Source organism: Crotalus tigris, unplaced genomic scaffold (assembly GCF_016545835.1).
Source record: "Crotalus tigris isolate CLP2741 ecotype Arizona unplaced genomic scaffold, ASM1654583v1 scf7180000020523.1239640, whole genome shotgun sequence".
Taxonomy (NCBI): Eukaryota; Metazoa; Chordata; class Lepidosauria; order Squamata; family Viperidae; genus Crotalus; species Crotalus tigris.
The window spans coordinates 711,968-737,811 of record NW_024098059.1 but is presented as its reverse complement, the minus strand read 5'-3'; the positions used below and the strand labels follow the sequence as shown (position 1 = coordinate 737,811).

Genomic DNA, 25,844 nt, shown 5'->3' with positions numbered 1-25,844 from the left:
AGGAACCCTACACCATTTCAGACAAATGGCTGTCCAGTCTCTTCTTAAAAACTTCCAGTGTTGGAGCATTCACCACTTCTGGAGGCAGGTTGTTTCATTGGTTAATTGTTCTAACTGTCAGGAAGTTTCTCCTTAATTCTAGGTTGCTTCTCTCCTTGATCAGTTTCCATCCATTGCTTCCTGTCCTGCCTTCAGGCGCCTTGGAGAATAGCTTGACTCCCTCTTCTTTGTGGCAGCCCCTGAGATATTGGAACACTGCTATCATCCCCCCCCCTCATCCTTCTCTTCGTTAAACTAGACATACCCAATTCCAGCAACCGTTCCTTATATGTTTTAGCCTCCAGTCCCCTAATCATCTTTGTTGCTCTTCTCTGTACTCTTTCTAGAGTCTCAACATCTTTTTTACATCGTGGTGACCAAAACTGGATGCAGTATTCCAAGTGTGGCCTTACCAAGGCATTGTAAAGTGGTATTAATACTTCACGTGATCTTGATTCTATCCCTCTGTTAATGCAGCCTAGCACTGTGTTGGCTTTTTTGGCAGCTGCAGCACACTGCTGGCTCATATTTAAATGATTGTCCACTAGGACTTCGAGATCCCTCTCACAGTTACTACTATTGAGCAAGGTACTCCCTATACTATACCTGTACATTTGGTTTTTCTTGCCTAAATGTAGAACCTTACTTTTTTCACCATTGAATTTCATTTTGTTAGATAGCGCCCAGTGTTCAAGTCTGTCCAGATTCTCCTGTATCTTAAGCCTGTCTTCTGGAGTGTTGGCTATTCCTGCTAGCTTAGTGCTTTCTTTTTGCGCACTTCAGTACTGCATTTCCTCACATAATCTCACTGAATTAGTAAAACTTTAACCTTGGCTGAGAAAAAGAAAAGCAACTTAATGAAAAGTGACATCAGTTATGCTGAATTCCTTTTCAGATATTACTGTTTTTCCTGACAGTCTACATTAGTTGAACAACAAATGTTTGTACAAACATATAAAGTTTGAATTACAAACATGGCAGAAAGAATGAATGAGACACTGGAGACACTGCTGGATCTTCTACTATATGTGTCAAAGGCTGATCTGTAACTACCTCAAAATAGGAGAAATCTATATCTTTTGCCTTAGCATCTTAGGAGGGGTTTGTAATACTTACAGAGGGGAAACTACAAGAAATAATCTCTGAATGACGATATGGGCAAAATGATACCAGCCAATTCCAAAGTAAGATGGAAGGGGCAATGCAAAGAAAGAATTCAAATGGTTCATCAGATACAGACTAACGTACTGATGTAGATATAGCAAGATTCACAGATACAGTATCTATTAATACTGCATAATGAATAACACCATAAAGCAATTACAATATATGACCACATTAGCCATTTTATCCTTCTTGAACTGCATATATTATATTACCTGTGTACGACCTCCAAGATCAAGGGCAGTAAAACTCAGTGCAAGATATATATAGAAAAAGAAAAGAAAAAATTCCCTCTCCAAAAACAATAACAAGAAAAAGAAACTTTTCCCCTTCATACCTAGCAAGCATATTCAGCATTAACAATTTATTGCTGTCTCTTAAATTACAACCGGTTACATCCTTATTCCATATCTCACCCCATTCTCTATAACCTCATCTCTAAATATTTAGCTCTTCTTATTGATCAACAATACTGTTTGTTAACTTTGTTAACGCATAAATAAATTGGGGTACTTTATAATGTAACATCACGGACAAGGGTTATGGAAATAATTGCTTTGGTAACTGTAATAAGAGAATAAGGAAAGCAAACTAAATCCCACTTATTTAACAGAACTAAGTAGATAATAAACCACTTTTAGCAGTATTTTGACAAGTCTGCTTTGCTTCTTAAAAAAATTATTTCATCACCAGCTGTGCCAAGCAATGAAAGAATGACTGTTTTTAGTCATTAGCAAACTCATAAACTGATCCACACATGCCCACAGGAATGGATGCATGCATATTTCTTAGTTTTTAGTCTCTGCAAAACATAGATATAATAATTCAAGACCCAAGAATTTATTTCAATCTGTTGCCCCAATATGGAGCTTCATTTTTTTCTGTTTATATAAAAATAGCATTTGAAGGATTTTTTCCTGTGTTGCTTTCTGCCAATATATCATTTTCCCAACCAATGAAAAATGCATATATCATCAATAAAGTGAGGGCAGATGGAAGAAATCTGGTTTGCATCTTAAACACAAAAAGTGTTTTTAAAGCGTCTGATATTACAATATTGCTATGTAATTAGAAAGCAATTTAAAAACATTTTAAAAACAATTACATTACATGTTTTCTTCTGTTGAATCATGTTCAATTCTTGGAGACTGCCTAGAATATTCCCTGCAGCTTTCTTGACAAAGTTTTTCCAAAGTGGTTTGCCATGCCTCCTTCTTTCCTTCGGAGAGAAAGTGGCCAACTCAAATTCATCCAGCTGTCTTCATGCCCGAAGTAGGATTGGAAATTATGGTCTCCTGATTTCTAGCTAGATGCCTTAACCATTAATAATCCACTACATGTTGGTCCACTATGCCATTACTATTACTATTACTATTACAGCTAATCCACATTTCATCTGTTCCTACCTTTCTTTCTTTGGTTGGGAAGGGGGGATTGTAACTATTTGTTTAATCAATTTAGAGGGCACCCAACTTCTGCAGGATTTTCAGTTTAAAAACTGCAAAAGAAAACCATTCCTGAATGGTCCAAAGAGAGACATATTATCAGAACCCCCTATCCAGCAAGAGTCATCCATGACCTGTTCCCAGGTCTAGAACTATAGCCATGTCTTCAAAAGCTTCCTGAATGTCGTCATGGTATTGCCATGGAGGAAGCCATTCAGATCTTGAGGGGAGGTGATTTATTCCAAAGGGCAGGCACTGCAGCAGAGAAAATACACTTTTTGGAGCCCATTAGATGACACTGCTTAATTGATAGAACTCAAAATGTACTTACTCTGCCTAATCTCACCAGATGAATAGAAACAATTGGTAACTGGCCATCCCTCAAATAACCAAATGCTATGCCATTATAGGTAATAGCCAGCACTTAGAAGCCAGCTGGTAACCATCATATGTGCACAACAAAGAATGCTACCATATTCTCACTATGGAACTTGTATCATTATATCATCATTCAAGCTAAATATAACCATAAAACTACCCCCCAAAATATTGAGAGCCTTGCTTAGCATTTTGTGTTTGATAGTATTTGAAGTTATGTGGATCCTTTGGAAACCTTAAGTAGCATATCTATTGAAAAGCTAATTGTTATGTCCTGAGCCTGTGAAGGCAGGCTCGGGGCATTGCAACGGTCCCGGGCAGGTGCAAGCTGCCCGGGACCAGACTGGCTGTCGCCAGCACTCGCGCGCATGCGCAAGGTGCAGGCGCGCCAAATGTTACAGTTTGGCCTGGGGATCGCCTATAAAAGGGGCAGGGAGACTTGGGCGTTGTCGGCGTCTTGTAACCAGTATGCTGAACAGAAATAAAGAGGTTCCTGAGAACTACAACTGCTTCTCGCGTCATTGCCATTTCGCTGAGGACTTAACACTGGCGACGAAGGTGGGATGCCTTACAACGACTGCAGACAAGTTGTAAGCTTACCCTAGAGTCCTGAGCAGTAGGAAACAGCGTTAAACTCAGCAGCTGCCCGCCAATTCAGCAAACATCGGGGGGTAAGCTGGCTGATAGACCCTTCCTGTATTACAAAAATGGCAAAAGTTGGAAGACTTTCAGAATTCGACGTCTCGCATCCGGAAAGATGGGAGTCCTACGTAGCCAGGGTAGAAAACTATCTTAAAGTCAATCAAGTAAGAGAAGATAGTTTAAAAGCCGCCACCCTGCTGTGCGTTTGCGGTCAAGACACATTCGAGATCACTGAAAACATAGCAGCACCTGCACCTCTAGAATCTGTTAACTACACAGATCTCAAAAAACTACAAAAGGAACACTTCCAGCCCAAGTTGTCCGTCATCGCTTGGCGCCACACCTTCGAACAGAGAGATCAGCGGCCCGGAGAATCAGCGAAAGATTACATTGCTTCGCTGAGAAAAGCCGCTAAACACTTCGAGTTCAAAGATCTAGAAGAACAGCTGAGAGACAGATTTGTATGCGGACTGAGACATAGAAAATTGCAGCAGAGACTTTTCGCTAAAGAAGACTTATCATTCCAAGATGTCTTGAGAGAGGTTACTGCAGAAGAGGCAGCAGATGGCGCCATCAAGAACATGAGGCCGATCAGAAGTACTCCAGAAGCTGTGTCCGTGCACCAGGAAGGAGTCCAAAGGAACCCAGAGGAGGATCCTGACGATGAAGTAGACCGTCTCTACCCCACAAAAGAAAGGAAGCAGAAGGAAAGCTCTTCAGCTGTCCCCAAGTGCCTCGGTTGTGGAGGTCATCACAAGAGGACCGACTGCAGATTTCGCTCCGCTATCTGTAGAGCATGCGGAAAACAGGGCCACATTGCAGCTGTGTGCCTGGGCCATCAGAAGGTACAACCTCGAGAAGAATTGCGCCTGAAAGGTACCAGGGTCCCCAGCCAAAACAGGGTAGGTTTCTGTGCTTCGCGAAGAAGCATTTATAGGACAGGCACACACAAGCCCATTAAGAAAAAGCTGTCACTTAAAGTGAAGTTACAAGGGGTTCCATTGGCTATGGAACTGGATACGGGGTCTGCACTTTCAATCATTTCCATGCACATGTTCAGGAAGATTTGTTCTGGCAGCAGATTTCAGGCCACACTGAGGCCTTCCAACATTATGTTAACAGACTTTCAAAACTCCAGAGTGTGTGTTAAGGGGGAGGCCACCCTTAACGTGCAGTACAAGAATTTTGAAGGTCCATTAGATGTAATAGTAGTAGGGGGTGAGCGAACGAGTCTCATAGGACTCGATTGGTTTGAGGCCTTGGGAATACACGTCACAGGGCTCAATAGCTTGCAAACAGTAGACCTACAGGAAGTCTGCAAAGAATTTGCAGATGTTTTCAGCCCACAGCTGGGCACGTACAAAGGACCCCCTGTGTCATTAAAACTAGACCCCACTGTCACCCCTATTAGAATTAAAGCAAGAAGGGTTCCTTTTGCTTTGAAAGGTAAAATTGACACCAAATTGGACAAATTGATTCAGCAAGGAGTCTTAGAATCTGTCGACTCCAATCCTTGGGAGACCCCCATTGTCATGCCTCTTAAGGCAAATGGGGACATTCGCATCTGTGCAGATTACAAATGCACTCCGAATAAGGCATTGCAGCAACATGCCTATCCTGTCCCCATGGTCAGTCATATTGTGGCCTCCCTCAAGGGGGGGCGTGTTTTTGCAAAGCTTGACCTAGCTCAGGCGTATCAACAGTTGCCTCTTGATGATGATGCTGCTGTAGCTCAAACCATTGTGACCCACGGGGGCATTCAAGGTAAAGAGGTTACAAGTTGGAGTAAATGTTGCTCCTGGAATTTTCCAAAGCATAATGGAAAACACACTACGGGGTATACCAGGGGTTTGCCCCTATTTTGATGATGTCTTAATTGCTGGAGACTCCACACACAACTTAGCTGAGAGATTAAGGGCTGTCCTGCTGAGGTTCAGGGAAACGGGCCTCAAACTCAAGAAGGACAAATGTAAAATTGGGGTGCCTTCTATAGATTTTCTGGGATTCAAAATTGATGCTACTGGGATTCACCCTGCTGAGTCCAAATTAAAAGCTATTACGCATGCTCCTAGGCCAAAGTCCAAGGCCGAACTACAGGCCTTCCAGGGCCTTTTGAACTTTTACAACTCCTTCCTTCCAAACAAGGCTAGTGTAGCCGAACCTCTTCATAGGCTCCTGGACAAACAGGCAGTGTGGCAGTGGTCACAAAAACATGAAGCAAGTTTCAATGAGGTTAAGGCCTTACTCACTTCTAACAGTGTGCTTGCACATTTCAATGAATCCCTTCCTGTGTGCATCGCTTGTGATGCTTCTCCTTATGGGGTGGGAGCCGTACTAAGCCACCTCAGACCAGATGGAACTCAGGTTCCTGTTGCATATTACTCCAGGACCTTGTCTTCTGCAGAGCGAAATTATGCTCAAATTGACAGGGAGGCTTTAGCTGTTGTTGCTGGAATCAAAAAGTTCCATGATTTCCTATATGGCAGGCATTTCACAGTCTTCACTGACCATAAGCCTTTGTTGGGGCTGTTTACCACACATAAACAAACACCCCAAATCATCTCCCCCAGAATGCTGAGATGGTCTATCTTTCTGTCTGCCTATGATTTTTCTTTACTTCACAAACCTGGGAAAGAAATGGGCCATGCTGATGGCCTCAGTAGATTACCCCTGCCAGTAGTAGAGGCTGACCCTGCACCAACAATCAATATCCTCTCAATTCAAGCCTTGCCTGAGTCCGCTTTAGATGCCAGGGATGTGGCTGCTGAATCAGCCACAGATCTCACACTTTCTCGTGTCCTATCTTGGGTTTTATCTGGATGGCCAGAGAGCTGTCCAGGCACTGAGTTTCAGAGTTTCTGGTCCAAAAGGAACGAGTTATCCACTTTCCAGGGTTGTCTGCTTTGGGGGAGCAGAGTTGTCATTCCTACCTCAATGAGGACTAGGGTCTTAGGTTCCCTCCACGAGGGTCATCCTGGCATTGTACGTATGAAGGCGCTTGCGCGCAGCCATTCGTGGTGGCCTGGGTTAGACAGAGACATTGAAGCTAAGGTGCATGCATGCCACCTTTGTCAACGCTCACGCCCTGAAATGCCCCAAGCTCCTGTACATAGATGGGAGGAAACACAGTCTCCATGGTCTAGGGTGCACATTGACTACGCTGGGCCCTTTCAAGGTCAATTCTTCTTAGTCTTGGTTGATAGCCATTCAAAATGGCTTGAGGTTGTACCTGTCTCTTCCACCACCACTGCAAAGACTATTCAAGTACTGAGGGGCTTCCTGATGTCCTCATATCTGACAATGGCCCTCAATTCACTTCTTCCAAATTCCAAGCTTTCTTACAGGCCAACATGATTCATCATGCCACCTCTGCGCCTTTCCACCCGTCCACCAACGGTATGGCTGAACGCATGGTGCGCATCACCAAGGATGCTTTGAAGAAACTAACCTATAGAGACTGGCATCACAGGTTGGCTGACTTCCTCCTTTCTTATCGCACTACACCTTCCACTTCTACTGGGAGGAGCCCAGCTGAACTTTGTTGGGGGCGCAAACTGACTACCAAGCTTGATCGGTTGCATCCGGACAGACTACCTTCTACAATCACACACCCCAGGGCACCTAGACAACTGCTAGTGGGTGCCCCAGTTTGGACTCGTAATTACGGGCCTGGTCATTTATTGGTCCCTGCCACTGTGTCCAGGGTCACAGGTCCTTTGTCCTACGAGGTTTCCCTGGACGACGGTCGTGTCCTGCGACGACACATCGATCAGCTACGCACAAGACGGGACCTTCCCACTGAGACTCCTGGTTCTTTTCCAGGGGGGGAGGGGGACCCCTATGGGCAAAGGGAAGGGTGTGGGCTGCAGCCTATCATTAACGAGGGAACCACAGACAGCTCATTCCAAAATTCCGCGAGTGCTCCAAACAGGAATTCATGGAGTCCAACTAGAACTCAAGCACCAGTGCCTACTCCAGCCAGGGAGTCACCCCGGGGGCATAATCACTACACACCAGCATCATTCAGTACTCCAGTCAGGGAGGATATCCGGGAGCATCCAAACAACCCACACCCTGCAAGAGAGCTGGCACACATTCCATTTAGTTGGCCCAACACTGCCACTGCTCCTAGAAGGAGGCAAGCACATAGGGAGGTGGTCGAGGAACCGAATCCCGACTACAACACCTCTGGCATCACTCAGGGGGCAACTGAGTTTTGGGACAGTACTGAAACCCTAGTATGCCCGGTTACGGAACGGGAACATGAGGAAAGACAGCCTCTTGATAGGTCTAGGACAGACCTGGGAGGTTCTACAGAGTTGCCCAATAGTGGCAGTCACTTAGGAGGGCCAGAGAGCCTGCAACCAGGCAGGACAACCAGGTCAAACAAAGAAAGAAGCTCTGGCCTGATGAGCCCGGTGGGCAAGCAAGCAGGCCAGGCATTGGAGCACAGTCCTTGGGAATCACCAGGGCCAAGCAAGGGGAACAAGCATACAGCACCCCTCAGTCAAGGGGTACTTGGAAGGTACCCAGAAATCAGGAGGTCACAGAGAGCTAAAAGATCTCCTAAGTATTTAGAAGATTTTGTAACCCTACTGGCAAAACAGAGTTAACATAGAGTATTCCTGTACATGTAGAAAAAACAAATGGAACACTGGGGAACAATAGAAGCAAAAGAGATAACTGGTACGAAAGCTAGTATGGGTATCACACTCATATTATTTTGCATATTATTATTGTATGATTATAGTCTTAGCCGGGGGGGAAGGGGTGTTATGTCCTGAGGCTGTGAAGGCAGGCTCGGGGCATTGCAACGGTCCCGGGCAGGTGCAAGCTGCCCGGGACCAGACTGGCTGTCGCCAGCATTCGCGCGCATGTGCAAGGTGCAGGCGCGCCAAATGTTACAGTTTGGCCCGGGGATCGCCTATAAAAGGGGCAGGGAGACTTGGGCATTGTCGGCGTCTTGTAACTAGTATGCTGAACAGAAATAAAGAGGTTCCTGAGAACTACAACTGCTTCTCGCGTCATTGCCATTTCGCTGAGGACTTAACACTAATAATCTATTAAAATTAATAATTTTAAAATGAAAGAGTCATCTCTCTCATTTAGAGGGTCTTTGTATAGAAGTCCTTCTTGACATTGGAGTGTATTCATATAGCCTGAGATACATGTCTATGAGGCTGCAAGGCTGAATTGGTTCCCCATTATTATTATTATATTAAATGTATCTATCAATGCAAAGTTTCCTATCCTCCTGAATAATTTTTCAGTGAAATCCATTGCTTTACTAGTATCATATTAGTACAGTTAACAAATAACAAATTTGCTGATGAAATTAAATGTCCCTGAAGCAACTTTATTGGGTTAGTGTTAAGGTCAAAAATTTCACTAGGTGGATAATATTGATGCATTGTGCCAATTGTTTATTAATGAGTTGAAAAAGATCATGAGATGCATCATTGTAAAAAATAACAGCTTAGTTCTGTGTTGTCTTAGTATCTTTCTATATCCTAGTAATATAATTCATAAAAATACATATATCAAATTGCAGTACTTCCTCAACAATATTGCTGATAGCTATAAAGTGTTAAGTGTTATTTATTTTAAACAAATATGTTATCAAGAAGGGAAACCAACACATTATAGAATGAGTTGCCATCCAGAAATATCATGATCTAAAAAAAGAACCAGGTATGATGGTAATAATAAAGTTGGAAGGGACCTTGGAGGTCATCTAGTCCAATCCCCTGCTCAGGCAGGAAACCCTATACCATTTTATTGTTGGGGTGTAATGGAGTTTGCATTTTGTACATCATTGGATATTATCCAGTTTTAAAATGAACACCCAGCTGAAGAGTACAGTTCTGATATATGAGCTTAGCTAAGAAGAAAGAAGTTTGGGAGAGAATATCCACAGCTAAGTTGGAGGTCAAGTGGAGATGCTTCACTTGCTCACTGCTGCTGAGCAAACAGGGCTCATCCTGATCAAACGTTTTCAGCTTTTAAGCACAGGCAAAATGTCCCTGCAATGAGATCTTGAATAATAATGTACTTATAGTCACCATAAATTGAGATAATCAAATATTCTTGTAGTCTTTTTTTCCTTTAAGTTTTCTAAAGATATAAGCTTCATCAGTCTCATCACAGCCAAACCTAACCATCTATTGATTCTCTACTCCAACTCTGACATAATTAAGAGTTATGGAAAGGTAGATTTGACACAGAGTTTCACAATTTACTGACATATTTCTTATTCATGCACCATTTGTCTTTAAATGCTACCTTTTCTTTTGTATATGATATAAGTAAATCCATATTTAAGCATCCAGAAATACTATGGTCACATTTATTAGTAGCACTCTAGGAAAAACATGCAATCCGTTACAAGGAAAAGAAAGATACTTGAGAGAAAAATGAAAATCGCTAAATGATTAGTGCAGACCAGTAGCCATTTTATTGTGACTAAATAGGTGTGGGCAGAACTCAGAATCTTCTGAGCCACTTGCAGTTAAATCCCAATTCTAAATAGAGTTTGCAGCAAAACAAAACTCCTTGCCAGGAGAACTGGAAATGCCAAAAGGGACTTATGTCATATTGTGCCTGTATGTATCGTACTGCTTACCAAACCCTCCTTACAAAGTAGAATGCATAAAGAACATGTTCATGATACTGATGATGCATGATGTTCATCTTCATATAAAATGCATATATTATGATGCATACATGTTCATGGTACTGATATTGGGAGGGGGGGTATTAGAGAAATAAACATTCTGCATCTGTTGCTAGGAAATCTAGCAATAGATGCAGGACATTAGGACATTATTGGGATGAAAATGTAGAAAGAGAAGCAGCATCCAGCAATAGAGACTCATCTTTCTGTGTTATTGAACTAAGAGTACATTAACTTTTCAGTCATTGAAAATCTGCTATAGAGACAGGTATCTCTTTTTATATGCTGTCTTTTAGCCAGCATTCTATAGAGAATGAATATTGTGGGATTATGATATTATCCAGGTGAAATCTCTGTGTTGTCTTCATTGTTAAGTAATATATCCTTTCTCTTCTTTTTAGACCAGGTGAGTAGTAGTAGATCATCCCATTTGAATCTTTATTTTAGAAGGACAACTGACCTGCTGCATGCTAATCATTCTTTTGTGCAAAAAAGTCCTACAACTCTTTTCAAAGTTTCTTTAATCATTCTACAATCAAATCCTCCATACTTTGAGCTCACACAAAACTGCCTCTGGAGGTGTGCTGAGCAAGAAGGGGTGAATTTGGCTGGTGTTTGAAATAATCTCTCTAATTTCTTCATGGTTTTTCCACCAATTCACAGAATTCATATGGCTTTTTTTCATCCATGTAACCTCTTACTATATTGGTCATTCCATTTTTCTTTCCTATTAGAGTGAAATTGGACACAGCCCTCCTCCTGCCTACACCCCTATGTCAGGAGTAAGTATTTCATGATCAACCTTCATCTTTTAGGGTTTGTTTGTCTTTTTGAATGTATCCTATCATCTCTCTTCATGAATTCCACCATCCCATATACTCTCTCATTCTTCAAGGGTAGGTGAGAGCTAATCATATTGCTGAGTCCAGCTGAATAACACAAATTTCTTAACTCTAACAGAAAACTCTAGGATAGAATCAGATGTTACTAGAGATTAATATCTGCTTTACAATAAATTTTTGTTTTGTTTTGTTGAACAGAGTTCTCTGGACATTGTTCGGTTACAACTTATAATCATATAATACAATTAGGGAGTGCTAAACATTGTAAGATTATCCTTGATTCTAAAAATATTTGGGAGATTCAAAGTGTTATCTTTGATTCATATAGTTTTTGAAACTAGGGTGGGTGTGCCTTTAGATTGGTTTGATGATACTGAAACAGCTTTATGTATTAAAAACCTTCATAATTTTAAACTTTCTCTGAAAAAAAAAGGAACCAGATAAGACAGCTGGGGGAACAATTAGTTTTTGTGATACCTGATAAAGCTTTAAAAGATTTATAAATCTTTAAAAGATTTATAAATCTTTAGTCCTACCCATAAGAAGAAATACTTATCAGCTCAAGAACCGGTATACATAATTTCACTCCTATTATTATTAAGATTTAATCCTCAGTTCGATTCACAGTCTGAGACTGGTAAAACTTAGCAGTTAAAGTCCTAACCAAGGACCTAAGAACTGTTAAGCTAACATCTGAGTATATAGGCAGTTCTGAGTAGGGTGGGTTTTTTTTCCAAAGTCAAAATATTCAGGTGTTATAAGTTCAAAATTTTCATGTATCTAGGCAACCCTTTGGGTATTGTTCCATTACTACTACTACTACTACTACTACTACTACTACTGTTGTTGTTCTGTTCAAGGGCTTTCTTCTTCCAGGAGACTGATGGCCAAGAGTCAGCACTGTTTCTGTCTCTGTGCCTTTCTTGCATGTTCTTCTAGACCAATCCAGTTATACATAGTTAAGTATAATTCAGTCACCCTACTATTTGAGAACTATGTTATTGTTGTTAAAACTACTGTAATGAGTTAATTCAAAAAGGGAGAAAGGGATAGAATGTTTCTTGCCCAGTTTTTGTCTCAGAGTTTCATTTAAAGCAACATTTGGATGCATGTTTAAAAATGTTTTCACATATGAAACATCCAATAATTTAATAGGAAGTAAAATGATTCTTGGTGACTAATATTTATAGCATGTTTCTATTGTGTAGTAAGGTAATTGTAAGGTCCTGCCTCAGCTAGTTCCCCCAAGAAAGCAGAACTCTTGAAACTGGCATTGTTTCAAAAGGAACTTTTATTGAGAGATAGTGAAAGCAGAAAAGCAAGGCAAGATCTGAATATTTCCAATGCAAAACATTACATTAAATCCCTGTCTTCAAAATCTCTCCCAAGTGCCCAACTGCTCAGTCCATTTTCAGCCAATCCACAGGTGCAAAGTTGTTATGGGAACTGGAAGTTGAAAGAGCAATAAAGCATGGTTCCCAGGCATTGCATCCTCTTCTCACTGGAGCAGTGATAAGGCAGATGACCCCAGGCACATTCCTCCCCCCTTTCAAACCCAAAGAGATACACCAAAATGTAGAACAAAGTAAAAGAAACTAATAATAATAATAATAATAATAATAATAAAGTTGGAAGGGACCTTGGAGGTCATCTAGTCCAACCCCCTGCTCAGGTAGTAAACCCTGTACCATTTCAGACAAATGGCTGTCCAGTCTCTTCTTAAAAACTTCCAGTATTGGAGCATTCACCATTTCTGGAGGCAGGTTGTTCCATTGGTTAATTGTTCTGACTGTCAGGAAGTTTCTCCTTAGTTCTAGGTTGCTTCTCTCCTTGATTAGTTTCCATCTGTTGCTTCTTGTTCTGCCTTCAGGCGCCTTGGAAAATAGCTTGACTCCCTCTTCTTTGTGGCAGCCCCTGAGATATTGGAATACTGCTATCATGTCCCCCTTTGTCTTTCTCTTCATTAAACATCCCAGAACCCACAAATTCCCACCTCCCAACAGAATGGTAGCATCCCGATAATGATCCGAGGGACCTGACATAACGCCCTCCCCCCCTTAAAAGAAGGAAAAATCCACCTGGAGGAACAGAAAATGATAAAGTGGAGAAAGAAAATCCATTGGTTAATCAGGTTTATCTGGACAACATGCATGAAAACATTTCAGTAACCTAGAGGCTGTAACATGTTTCTTGTGAATTCATTCATTTTGGGATGCTGGGAGGTCTTTCCAGGCCACCAAATACTGGGTGACTCCATGGTGCCTGTGTGAGTTCAGGATTTCCTTAATTTCAAAGTGTTGTTCAACCTCTACCATGATGGGATGTGGTGTTGGGTAGTTACTGGCCTTAAAGGTGAGGTTATTTCAGGCTTTAGGAGACTGCAGTGGAATACAGGATGGATTTGCCTTAGGGCTTTGAGGAGTTCCAACTCCACTGTGACTGGGTTTATAATGTGTTTGATTGGGAAGGGTCCCACAAATTTTGGGGGCAGTTTTTTAGAGGGTTGTAGGGATTGCAGGAACCTAGTAGATAGGTATACTCTGTCCCCAATATAGAATAGTTTAGGTTCCATTCTCTTTTTATCTGTCTGAGCCTTGTAGGCTGCTCTAGCCTAATCCAGACAACTTTCTGACAACTGGACAAATATTCTGAAGCTGATTCATCCATTTCTTAAGGGAAGGGATTGTGGGTTCATTACTTGGCAGTTCAGGCATTGGGTTGAACTCTTGTCCTGTGGTCACTTGAAAAGGAGTGTGAAGGAGTGAACAGCATTATTATAAGCTACTTTAGTGAATGGTAGGTCAGTCCAATTGTCCTGCTAGTAATTGATAAAGCATTTTAGGTACTGTTCCAGAACTGAGTTTGTTTGTTCTTTCCCACCATTTGTTTGAGGATGATGACTACAACTCAGGCCCTAATCCATTCCCAGGAGGTCCAAAAATATCCTCCAGAATTTCAAAGTAAATTGGACCCCCCCCTGTCCAAAATTATGCGACATGAGCTTCATGTAGGTAGTAGACATGGTGGAGGAGCAGTTTTGCCAGAGTCTTTCCTGTTGGGATCTTTTAGCAAGGAATGAAATAGACCTGTTTTGAAAATAGGTCTGTCACCACCCAAATAAGGAGGTTTCCCACGCTTTCTGGCAACTTTATGATAAAGTTCATAGAAATCTCTCTCCAGGGTACTAAAGGGTCTGTAACTGGCTGCAGAAAGCCAGGCATTTTCTCCTACCTCTGTTTTTCTGCTGCACATATAAGATTAGCTAGTTATATAACCCTCGATGTCTTTTTTTATATAAGGCCACCAAAATTGTTTCTTTAAGAGCTATAGCGTCTTTACAAAACTGAAATGTCCCACCACTTTTGAGTCATGGCATGTTTGCATAGTCTTTAGTCTATGGCTGGCTGGGACATACAGTTTCCCTCCTAACCATGCTAGCCCCCCCCCCCCACATGCAGCAGAGGTTTTTATAACTAAAAAAACATTCTTTTCCAGGACTTGTTTAAAGGCCAAGGTGACAATGTTGTCTAGTAATGGGGTGTCTTTCGATTGCATCCTTGTGATTATTGGGGCTGCTAATTGCTGCACTGGGTGCAACGGCTTGATTATTTCAGCTTTTACACTGTTGTATGGTGGCAGCCTCGATAGAGCGTCTGCCCGGAAGTTTTTTCCTCCTGGTAAATAGCAGAGGGTAAAATTGAAGTACTGGAAGTGTTAGGCCCACCATGCTTGCTTAAGAGACAGCTTCCTTGGGGTTTTCAAGACTTCTAGGTTTTTGTGATCAGTCAAAACTTGGAAAGGGATGATTTTGCCCCTTTCTAGAAAATGCCTCTAAGTGAGGAAGGCCCACTTACTGCATAGACTTCCTTTTCCCATACTGCCCAGAGTTGTTCAGTCTCTGTCAGTTTTTTTTGAAGTATATGTGCAGGACTGCAATTGGTCCTTTTCATTTTCCGGAAGCAGTACTGCACCTATGGCCACATTGCTAGTGTTGACCTGAATGACAAATGGTCTCTCTGGGTCTGGGTGTCTCAGTACCGGCTCCACAGAAAAAAGTCTTTTCAATTTTTTGAATGCGGCTTGGCATTCCATAGTCCACTTTAGCAGCTGGCTAGGTTTTGGCTTGTCTACCCCTTGGTTTTTAACAGATTCATAATGGGAAGTGCAATCTGCACAAAGGAGGGAATCAACTGCCTATAGAAATTGGTGAAGTACAAGAAGCTTTGCAGTTGCTTCCTGGTATGTGAGGGTTCCCATTCTAAAATGGCTCATACTTTCTCTGGATCCATTTCCACCCACTCATGGAAGATCTAAGAGCCTAGGTAGTCAATCTTTTCTTTGTGAAATTCACACTTTGAAAGTTTGGCATATAGCTTGGCAGCGTGGAGTTTGTTTAAGAGTGCTATGACCAATTTTACATGTTCAGCTTTCATTTCAGTGTAGATTAATATATCATCCAGGTACATCAAAACTCCTTTATACAGGTGCTCATGTAGCACTTCATTGATCAGTTGCATAAACACTCTGCAGGGGCTCCTTGTAGTCCAAATGGGAGCACTCTAAATTGAAAGCAATGCAGGGGACAGTTAAAAGCAGTTTTTCAATTGTCTCCTTCTTTAATTTTGACCCAGTAATAAGCCTCCTGTAAGTCCTATTGAGAAAACACCTTCCCCTTAGAGAGGTGGGTCAGCATGTCCTTAATGAAGGGCAAGGGGTACACATTTTCCATGCATACTGCATTCAGGCCCTGCAATCAGTGCAGAGATAAAGAGAACCATCTTTCTTCTCCTGGAACAGTACCGGGGCTGATACCCTAAGGTCTGACCAGCTGGATGAAACCCCGAGCCAAATTTTTATCTATGAACTAGTGCAGTTCATCTAATTCTCTCTCCCTCTCTCTCTCTCTCTCTCTCTCTCTCTCTCTCTCTCTCTCTCTCTCTCTCTCTCTCTCTCTCTCTCTCTCTCCCCCCCCCTCTCTCTCTCTGTATGTGATGGAGTAGTTTAGGCTTTGATAGTTTGGCTCTGGGCACAATCTCAATGGCACAGTCTGTGAATCAATGAGGAGGGAGTTTGTCTGAGCCTGTCTTGCTGAACACTTCAGCCAAATGATGGTATTCTTTGGGTATGCCTCTCAGACACTTGCTCTTTGTGGCAGCTGCCACTTTTTGATTAGATTCCCTTTTGGGGATGTTGCTATTATTAGTAGGAGTTTTCTGTTCCTTTGGGAATCTTAAGCACCCCCCTCACCAGTCCACATGCAGATTCCATTTTTTCAGTCAAGCCAGTCCTAGGACAAGGGGCCATTCCATGCCGGGTGCCACTATAAAGGTTAGAGTCTCGGAGTGGCTCCCCATGGTTAAGCCCAGGGGTTCAGTGGCTGGGATGCCTCCTGTGATGGGCCCATCTAGTTGGCAGAACACAAGGGGGTTCTTTAGTCTCAGGTGGACCCCTAGTTTTCCCACTAGGGTAGGACTTATTAAGCTTCTGGTGTGCCCCGAATCTAGTAGGGCCTTTAGGTTACTTTCTCCCCCAAGCCTGGAATTAACAGTTCTATGGGCAGGGTTACTGGTGTGATTAGCCCACTTACCAGAGGATTGTCATCGTAGTCGTTGTTGGACATCCCCGGTTCTTTCTCTGGTGGGGTCAGAGTTCCCCCTCCTGGCTTTGGGGAGGGACAGAAGTCTATGACCTCAGTGCTCTTTAGGAACGTGTCTTTGGGGTGTTGGAAAGGCTTGGTTGGTTTTCCCCCTGATAGCCTGTCTCCTTTCTTTGTGGGGGTTTTTGTGTGGCATTCCACAGCCCAATGGCCTTCCTTGCCACATTTGAAGCAAGAAGTTGAGTGCGGTGGTTCTGCCAGAGTTCTTGCTGCCTTTTCCTCTCTGGTGGGGATTGCCTCCACACTCTGCCTGAGTGGTACTGGTTCCATGCCTGGTTGATCTCCACTTCTTCAGCTAGAATGCATCAGTTGTGGAGGCGGGCAGGGCTCCTTGAACAATGTAGGCATGGTATAAGTTGTTATTAAGCCCATCTTTAAAATATCTCACCAGGATGTCTTCTGGCCAGTTGAGGCAGCAAGCCAGGTCCTGGAACTCTTCAGTGTACTCAGCAACTGGGCAGCGGCGGTAGTCTTAATGTGTTTTTGCACCTTCCGATCAGCCAAGAGTCTTTTAAATGCTGCCTCAGTGCTGTCATGAAGCAGTTAAAGGTCTGAAGCTCTGGTGTTTCAACATTGTGCAGTATCACCATCCATCTGGCAACGGCACTTTCCAGAGCTATGGTGACAATCCTAACCCTGCTCCTTTGCTGGGAAGGTCTTGCCTGTATTCTTACATGTACATGAGGATGTGAGCGAGGAAAAACCCCAACTGCTGAGTATCCCCATCAAACTCAACACCTGGGGGTGTGCCTTCTGCTCCCGCTGCTAGGCTCCCCTTCCACCAGTTCTCTGGGTATTTACCCCAGTTGGGATGACCCAAGGTGGGGTAGCTTGGGCAGTCATCACCCTTTCTGTGGAAGCAGTGGTGCCTGCCAATGTCTCTTGGGTAGGGGATCGGTCCCTCCATGTGCAGGTTCCTCCACCTGTTCTTCGCTCTTTTCCACGCAGCCATCGGCTTCTTGCACATTCAAGTTCTGGAAGGCTTCCATCATGAAATGTATGGCTCGTTTCATGAGCTGGTCGGCTTGGCTCAGCTCTTCCCCTGGCTCATCCTCATTGTAGAGTAGTTCCACCTTGAGCTTCCAGCCTAGCTTCCTGCTGCTGTGGATGAGAGTGACCATCTGGGTCCTCTATTCCCAGTCCTCCTTTTTCCCCACACCAACAGACCATCTTGGCGGCAGCTTCCTCCATCCACTCAGAGGGGCTCACATTGGGGTAAGTCTTCATGGAGATTTCTCCCCAGCACTCAGTCTCCTCCTGCTCACTGCCATGGTGGGACATTGTGTGCATGGTCCCCATAGTAGGGCTGTTGTCCCTCCAGTTTACCACTTTGCAGAACTTGCCTAATGTAAGGTGCTGCCTCAGCTAGTTCTCCCAAGAAAGCAGAACTCTTGAAACTGGCATTTTTTCAAAAGGAACTTTTATTGAGAGATAGTGAAAGCAAAAAAGCAAGGCAAGAGCTGAATATTTCTCATGTGAAATGTTACATTAAACCCCTCTCTTCAAAACCCCACCCAAGTGCCCAATTGCCCAGTCCATTTCTAGCCAATCCATAGGTGTGAAGTTGTTATGGGAACTGGAAGTTGAAAGAGCGTTAAAGTGTGGTTCCCAGGCATTGCATCCTTTTCTCACCAGAGCAGAAATAAGACAGGCCCCAGGCACATTCCTCCCCCCCTTTCACACCAAAGTGATACATCAAAGTGTAGAAGAACAAAGCAAAGGAACACATCCCAGAACACACAAATCCCCTCCTCCCAACAGAATAAAGATTGCCCCCCCCCCAACAGAATGGCATCATCCCAATAATGATCCAAGGTGCCTGACAGTGATTGTCTGGCAAGGGAGGCAATTCTTTGGGTTAGCAGATTCTTTGTATGGTAATCTGAAATCCAAGTTTCAGTTCTTGAAGTGTAGTATTTGAAAAACATAAACTAAGCATCTCAAATTACTTTAAGCCAATGGAATTTAAGTTGAATCCAGCAATAATGCAAACCTATGCATGTGGAATTCACTCAGTTCCTTTAGCCAATGCTTGCAGAATCAAACAACAAAATAAAAAAATCTGTGTGATATTGACTGAAACAGTTACTAAAATTTCTGCATGGCGAAGGTACCTATTGAACAAATAATTGAAAACCGTATATGCATGAAACTTTTTGGTCTAATGTTGATTCTGTTTTTTCACATGGTGTTTTATATTTCTTATAGAATCAATTTATCTACAGAGATGGAAGTTTGTCTACAGAACCAGGAGTTTCTTTGCCATACAGAACTGCCATACCAGGCATAGCTCCAGAAGCTCCCATCAGGCAAGGAGCTGCTGAGATCTGTGATGACACTTGCTGCAATGGCACTTTACGGAAACAAGTGGCAAGTCTTTCACAAGATGACAGTATCACTCAGCGATATAGTGCTGACCCAACGATTTTTATCCCAGAGCGAGGGCCAAGAACTGAGCTGGATGAAGAAGGGTATATGACTCCAATGCCAGAAAAGTGCAAAACAGGTATATCTGTCACATAGTGGTAATAATTCCCCCCCCCCACAGTATAATCAATCCTCAGAGCGCATTGTGGTTGGAGCTCTATACAGATAAAATGAACCCTAGCAAGAATGCCTTCCTCCATTACATAAGATTTATTTGGATGAAAGACCATTGCAAGGTAGGGGGACTATCACCTTTTCCATCCAAAGAGCCATGGGTCCCAAGGCTGAGGTTTGGGCCACTCATGCCTTCAGGAACCAATCCATCCATTTATACATATGGGTAAACATACATACAGCCAAAGAGCCCTAAACCTTTAAAGCCCTACAGGGCATCAGGCCAGGTTCCTTGTGGGGCTACTTATCCCCAGAGCAGGCCCACCTGCTGTCATGGGATGGGTATGCTCTGACTCCCCTTAGTGCACCTGGGAAGACTTAGGAAGTGGGGAAAGACTACTGTCTTTGCAACCTAACATTCACATGGTTCTTGTTTAGCACTGGGTTGTCTGAATTATTCTGTTTCAGTCAAATCAATTCAATCTGTAAAATGAAAAGTATATCTGTGTGCCTGCTTCATGCAACTAGCATAACAGACTCCTAAAAGCAGAGTCTTGTTTTTCTGCATAGGCTTTTAAAGTTTGATGGAAGAGTTTATAGGACATCACACTTTTGGCATTTTATTTGTGGCATTGAGAGGAGGTTTTATTTATTGATTACATTGCAAACCTAGCTGCAGAGTAAAGGTTACTTTCAGTAGAGGGTTGGGGGGGGGGTTGCTTTTCCCAATGTCCAATGAAACAGCATGATCATTGGGCTAAGAGGAAACGCATCATTAGTTTCCTGCTGCCCTTAATGTACTCAACCATATAATATGGAAAAGAAAATGGATAGCATTCCCCTGTAATAAGCATTGCCTCTTCCTAGGAAAAGGTGATCCTGTTTGGTCAAGCTTCAATATTTGGTACTGTAAGTAATTAAAATTCATATCACTCATTCTGCAGCCCATGGGCTTTTATGAAATGCACTGCTTCCTGGAAAATCAGTCAGCTCAAGTGACCAAAGCTAAAATACTTTGAAGTTTTCTCCCTGATCCCATTTTTTGGGGAATTCCACAAGAATGACTTGGCTTCCTTGCATATTATCTGTTTGTGTGTTTGGTTTAATCTATATATTTATTATTAAATGTTGAAATGCAAGTAAACTTTTAAAAAGCAAGATTTTTTTGATATTTTGATCTTTTCTATGATCAACATTGATGTCCAAGATGCAACCAATTAAGCATTAATTATTATTTTCTCTCAGTCCTGTACATCTTTCAAAACCCCTTTTGTCACAATAAGCTAGGTAACATTTTGGATGTAAGTATTTTGTTTCCCTAAAATTTAATAAGACAATGTAAAGAAACCTTTTTGGCATCACTGATTCTAATATAGTTGAGGCATGTGTGCAAAGCTGTAAGTGAGCTCAGCTTACTTGAAAATGAACAGGTAGTTTTATAATCTAGCATCCATTGAGTGCCAGTTTCAAGCTACCTTAGGGATAAGGTTGGGTGAAACTTATTTTAAAAAATATTATCACAGAATAAGGATGTAATAATTAAAATACTTCTTAGTTTTCTTTTTCCATCAGATATATTCCATGACAATGCAAAAAAAATTAAGAAGTTGCCCAACCTTGCATTATCGTGTGTGTGTGTGTGTGTGTGTGTGTGTGTGTGTGTGTGTGTGTGTGTGTGTGAAATTTGGATGGCTAACAAAGAGTTAAATGGAAGCTAGTATTTCTTCTTCTTATATTTGGGCCGACCGGGTGCATCATAAAAAAACACTTAAGACACACACACACAAACACACACACATGTGTCTGTGTGTATGCGTCTTAATATATATATATGTGTGTGTGTGTGTGTGTGTGTGTGTGTGTGTGTGTGTATTCCTGAAGTCAAAGAACCCAGTTGATTCTGTATTCACCTATTCCTAGTGAGCAGCTTGTTTTCACTTACATGAAATGTGACTGAGTTTATCTCAGTTGAAATTCATGTTAGCAAGACGGCACCTTATGGTTATGACGATGTAGCACTCTAAGTATAAACGGAAAAAGATAAAGGCATAGCAATAACACAACATTGCAAAGAAAACCAGCATGAGATAAAACATGTACCAAAAGTGTTAGAAGGAGTAAAATATTCCATAGCTGTCAATGTCAGAGAAGTGTTTTGATCAGAGAAGTGTTTCACTCCAAAAGGAAAAAGGGCTCAGAGAAATGTCTCCATTAAGGAACTTAAAGTATGGACAGGTTGACAGGGATGGGATAGTTTTGCCTGATACCTTTAGCCTCAGCTCCTACTCTTAAGTTCCTTTTAGTCATTTCTGGGAGTGCTTCCAAATTTGTGTTTCAAGTGTATGGAGTTCTGTGTGTCTTTTCACTCAGTTATTCATTTTATATGCATTTTTTCTAGCGTATATGTATACATTTTTACAAAGTACTTTCCCAAATTTATAACATTATGTTTCCTTGATGTATGCATTGTAATAGAAATTGTTATTTTAATTTCAGTTAACATTTCTTTCCTTTTTCCAAGATCACCTGAATCCAGTAGAGGAGAACCCATTTGTTTCTCGGTGGAAGAATGGTGATCTTCAAGCTCTGGACAACCCGGATTATCACAACAGCCAAACTGGGCAGTCCAAAGTTGAGGATGAATATGTGAATGAGCCCTTGTACCTCAACACCTTTGCAAACACATTTGAAAATGCAGAGTACCTGAAGAAAAATGGGCTTCCATTGCCAGAAAAGCCCAAAAAGGCATTTGACAACCCAGGTTATTGGAATCACAGCCTGCCTCCACGAAGTACCCTACAGCATCCGGACTACCTGCAGGAATACAGCACAAAATATTTTTACAAACAAAATGGAAGGATCCGGCCCACTGTGGCTGAGAATCCCGAATACCTCTCAGAGTTCTCCTTGAAGCCTGGCATGATGCTTCCCCCTCCACCCTACAGACACCGAAACACCGTAGTGTAATCCCAGGAAGAAATGGGGAAACCATACCAGCACTCTCCTTCCTCCTCTCCCCCCCTTTTCTCTTCCTCCCTCCTTTTCTTACTTTCTCTTGCTAAATCTTCCCTCCATTTGATGTCTGCAAAGAGAAGAGACTCATTCAAATCAATGATTCCAGGAATTTAGGAAGAAGCAAAAGGAAAAAAATTCTGCCTTTTCTTCTTTTCCAAGCACTTCTTCTGAGGAAGAAAAGGTCAGACCAGGCTAGGAACAGCCCCTGAAGTGGTTGTCTGCTGTCAGGCTGGTGTCCTTATAGTGATCCAGCTCTGGGTCTGCCAAGAAAGTCACCCCGGTCAGTTTCTATCAGCAGGAAGTGCCAGAGCCACTGAAGCATTCCTGCAGAAAGCAAGGCAGTTTCAAAAGGTACACACACACACACACACACACAAGCTTGGGTTTTTGAGGACAGAATGCCAATGAATATTTATATAAAGAGAGCCTCCTGTTCATGTTTTATACACACTGAATGCAACATGTAATACTTTTCCTCTCCATTTCTTTATCAGCTGAAGCTGAGAGCATTATATAGCACTAGAAGGAAGAGTAACACTGGATTTTTAAACACTTTAACATTTTTAAGGCAGGGTCAGGAGGGAAAATGGAAAAAGAAAAAGTAATGACAGGTAAAACACACTCGGGAAATCACTGGAAAATTAGTTTGCACTTAAAGTTTTCTTTTTCATTCTCTTTTTATTTTCTCCTTACTCTGAACTTTATTCTGGAATCTGAATGAAGCAATATGGAAGTGACCAGCAAAATAAAATAATTTAAAATGTAAAATGAATAATAATACAAATATATATATCTATATATGAAAGGTGACTCTGGAATTGTCCAAACAAAGTGAAAGTCAAGCCTTCGGAACGTCATTCCTCAGTGCAACTGCTACTCACAGGAATAATATTGAAGTACCAACTTTGGCTATTGGCTCTTACAGGAAAAGGAGCACATATGAAGGAAACTCTGAAGGTAAAAGGACTGATTTGAGCTCCCCAGTAAAGACTATTGTGAGACTGTTATTGAGAGGTTTTGTTCTAGCACAAAGAAGAAACACTAAGCAAAAATTTAAACCAATTAAGGGTGTTTGTGGCTGTTATATTCCCAATCAAATCTGTAAGTAATCTCCCAGCATTTACCCATTTATTATTTTACTTTTGGCTCTTACATGCTGATTTAAAGAAAAATAGTTGGTTCCTTGAAAGTGTACCATTAAAAGGCACAAGAACAGAAAAAGAACCACCTCCATTCTCCTATCTTAATAGATTTGAAATGCAGTTTTAGGAGGAATCAGTTAGCATATGCAGTTTGGTATTGATAATTTCAAAGCAGAGAATAAAGGTAGAAGACAAGAGATTCAGTCTAGAAATAATATTTGTATTTAACTCTGATGGACAAAATGTAAGGAGTGCAACAAGATAAGGATTATCCAACTTTACTACTATTATTATAAGAAACCCTTGCAAGAGGTAGGCTTTGGGCTTCCTTGCTTGACAGCTGATGGATATAAAAGCTGATACTCTTAAGAAGCAGGTCATTATTCATTCATTCAGTATGCTGTATGAAAGGCATGTCTTTTTGGGATTCAGCAAAGAACAAAACATATCCCATGTGGGTATCAGCAACAGAATGATTTTACTGAAGATGAAGGCAGGAGCCAAAACATGGCACACATGGCGAGTAACCTGGACAGATCTTACAGAGCCAATTGTTAGGACACCTACAGCTGTGACCACAAAGGACCCAAGCAAGTAGGTTAGATAAAAAAAGAACCAAACCATCAAATCTTGCAACCCCAAATCCCTTTTCCAATGTAATATGGAAAGCACATAATACAAAAATAATTGTTCTGCCCATGACTGATCTAGAATATTGCTTGCTGGTATTATCAAATTAGAAAACTCAGATGTTAATGACTTTTAGAGAAGTGTTTGAACTTCTTGTCTCAAAACAAGCTTTCTGGCTTTACGTGGATATTTACTTCAGATAACCAATTTATTCTTCTTCAAGGTGCAGCTTGTTGGACACACTTAGCCCCCAAATTCTCAAACTGAACCCCACATATTCTGCAGGTATCCATAGAAAAAGTATGAAACAGTAAACAATTTCTCTGCTTAAATGTGCACTTGATGATTTCCTTTTTTCCTTCTTCCTTTATTTAATATGAAATGAAATGTTGAAGAGGGCCAGATCTTCAGTTAGACAAACAAAATCATAACTCTATACGCTTCCATTGCTAACTAAGACAATGAGAAAATGACAAAACAAGCATTATGATAACATCATGTAACTTTCATTTTCTCCAACACGCATTGTAGTTTTGTAGACAACACTGAGGTGGAATTTGCATCAGAATATCACAACGTACATTCTATCACATGCCCTACTTCTTGTGGACATCCATGCCTTGCTTCAAACCTTGATTTAAAAAAAAAAATAACACTGAAACCTTCTAATTCTTCCTTAAAACTTGAATAGTTAATATGATCCATCCAGAACAGTGAGTTTGCTTTTATTGCAAATGCTGAAGAAGGAAAAGTAGCTAAAATGTAAGTCATAGATATGCTTTTATTTTAAAAGAGAAAAGAGTGGTCTTAAAAGTTAGGAATACTTTGAAAATCATTGCTTTATCTTCTGTAGCTATCTTCATTTAAAGAGCTTGTGTCTTCTAGTTGCCTGACTTACATGTATAATCTGCCATAGCTTTGCAAATAATATGTGTACTATTTATTTGCTGAAGGTCACCATATGGGACCTAGTGTGTGATCTATGTATGTTGTAATCCAGATGCCTAAATCACTGATTCTTCCAGGTTGATAGCTTGTTAAATCCTGCCATTAGCAGTTGCTTCCATTCTTCTCAATAGTTATCGCTCCCTACTTATGTACAGAACTTGCCAGAAGGAGCCATGAAACTTCAACACTTCTAATTTCCCAAAGAAATAGCCATTAACTGGCACATTTCTGTGCTCCACCTATAAGTCCTTAAGAGTTTCCTGTGTGAATTTCATCTCTCTTGATTCTAGAAGAGAGTCTGGCAAGTCAGACTCCTTATTCCATTGCTGGCTTGAGTGAAATTCACAAGATCTGGTTTTAATTGTAGGCATTATAGTAATGGAGTGTAGAGCCAGACCCTAGAACAAACTTGTCTTCCATTGCAATATAGGATCGCTTATTTAAACAAGTTTATATGAATGGATAGCTTTTTGAATTTTTGAAGGTATTCCTTTCCTGCTACATTTCCTGCAAATGCAGCTCATTATATACACAGTTTCTTTTAAACAATCCCACACTTAATATTTATGAGGTGGGATTTTAAAAAGTTGGTAATTAAGTAAATAAATCAAACTAATTATATTGCAAATTTCTCCATGCAGTAATTAGGACATCATTGGGCCAATATTAAGGCATGTTTCTCTTTATACTTCATCATAAAGACTAGGCAGATTGAATCCTAACTTCATC

General features: G+C 41.5%; 1 protein-coding gene across 1 annotated transcript in view; it reads left to right on the top strand.

The window, feature by feature from the left end:
• The window catches only part of ERBB4 (erb-b2 receptor tyrosine kinase 4), a gene marked incomplete at its 5' end in the record, with an annotated part of 501,305 nt that extends 477,682 nt beyond the window's left edge, over window positions 1–23,623 (top strand). Inside the window, 3 exons of the mRNA XM_039367010.1 lie at window positions 11,076–11,123; window positions 19,048–19,345; window positions 21,902–23,623. Of these exons, the coding sequence (XP_039222944.1) occupies window positions 11,076–11,123; window positions 19,048–19,345; window positions 21,902–22,347 (792 nt within the window). The remainder of the gene's footprint in view (window positions 1–11,075; window positions 11,124–19,047; window positions 19,346–21,901) is intronic.
• Window positions 23,624–25,844: the final 2,221 nt, after the last annotated feature.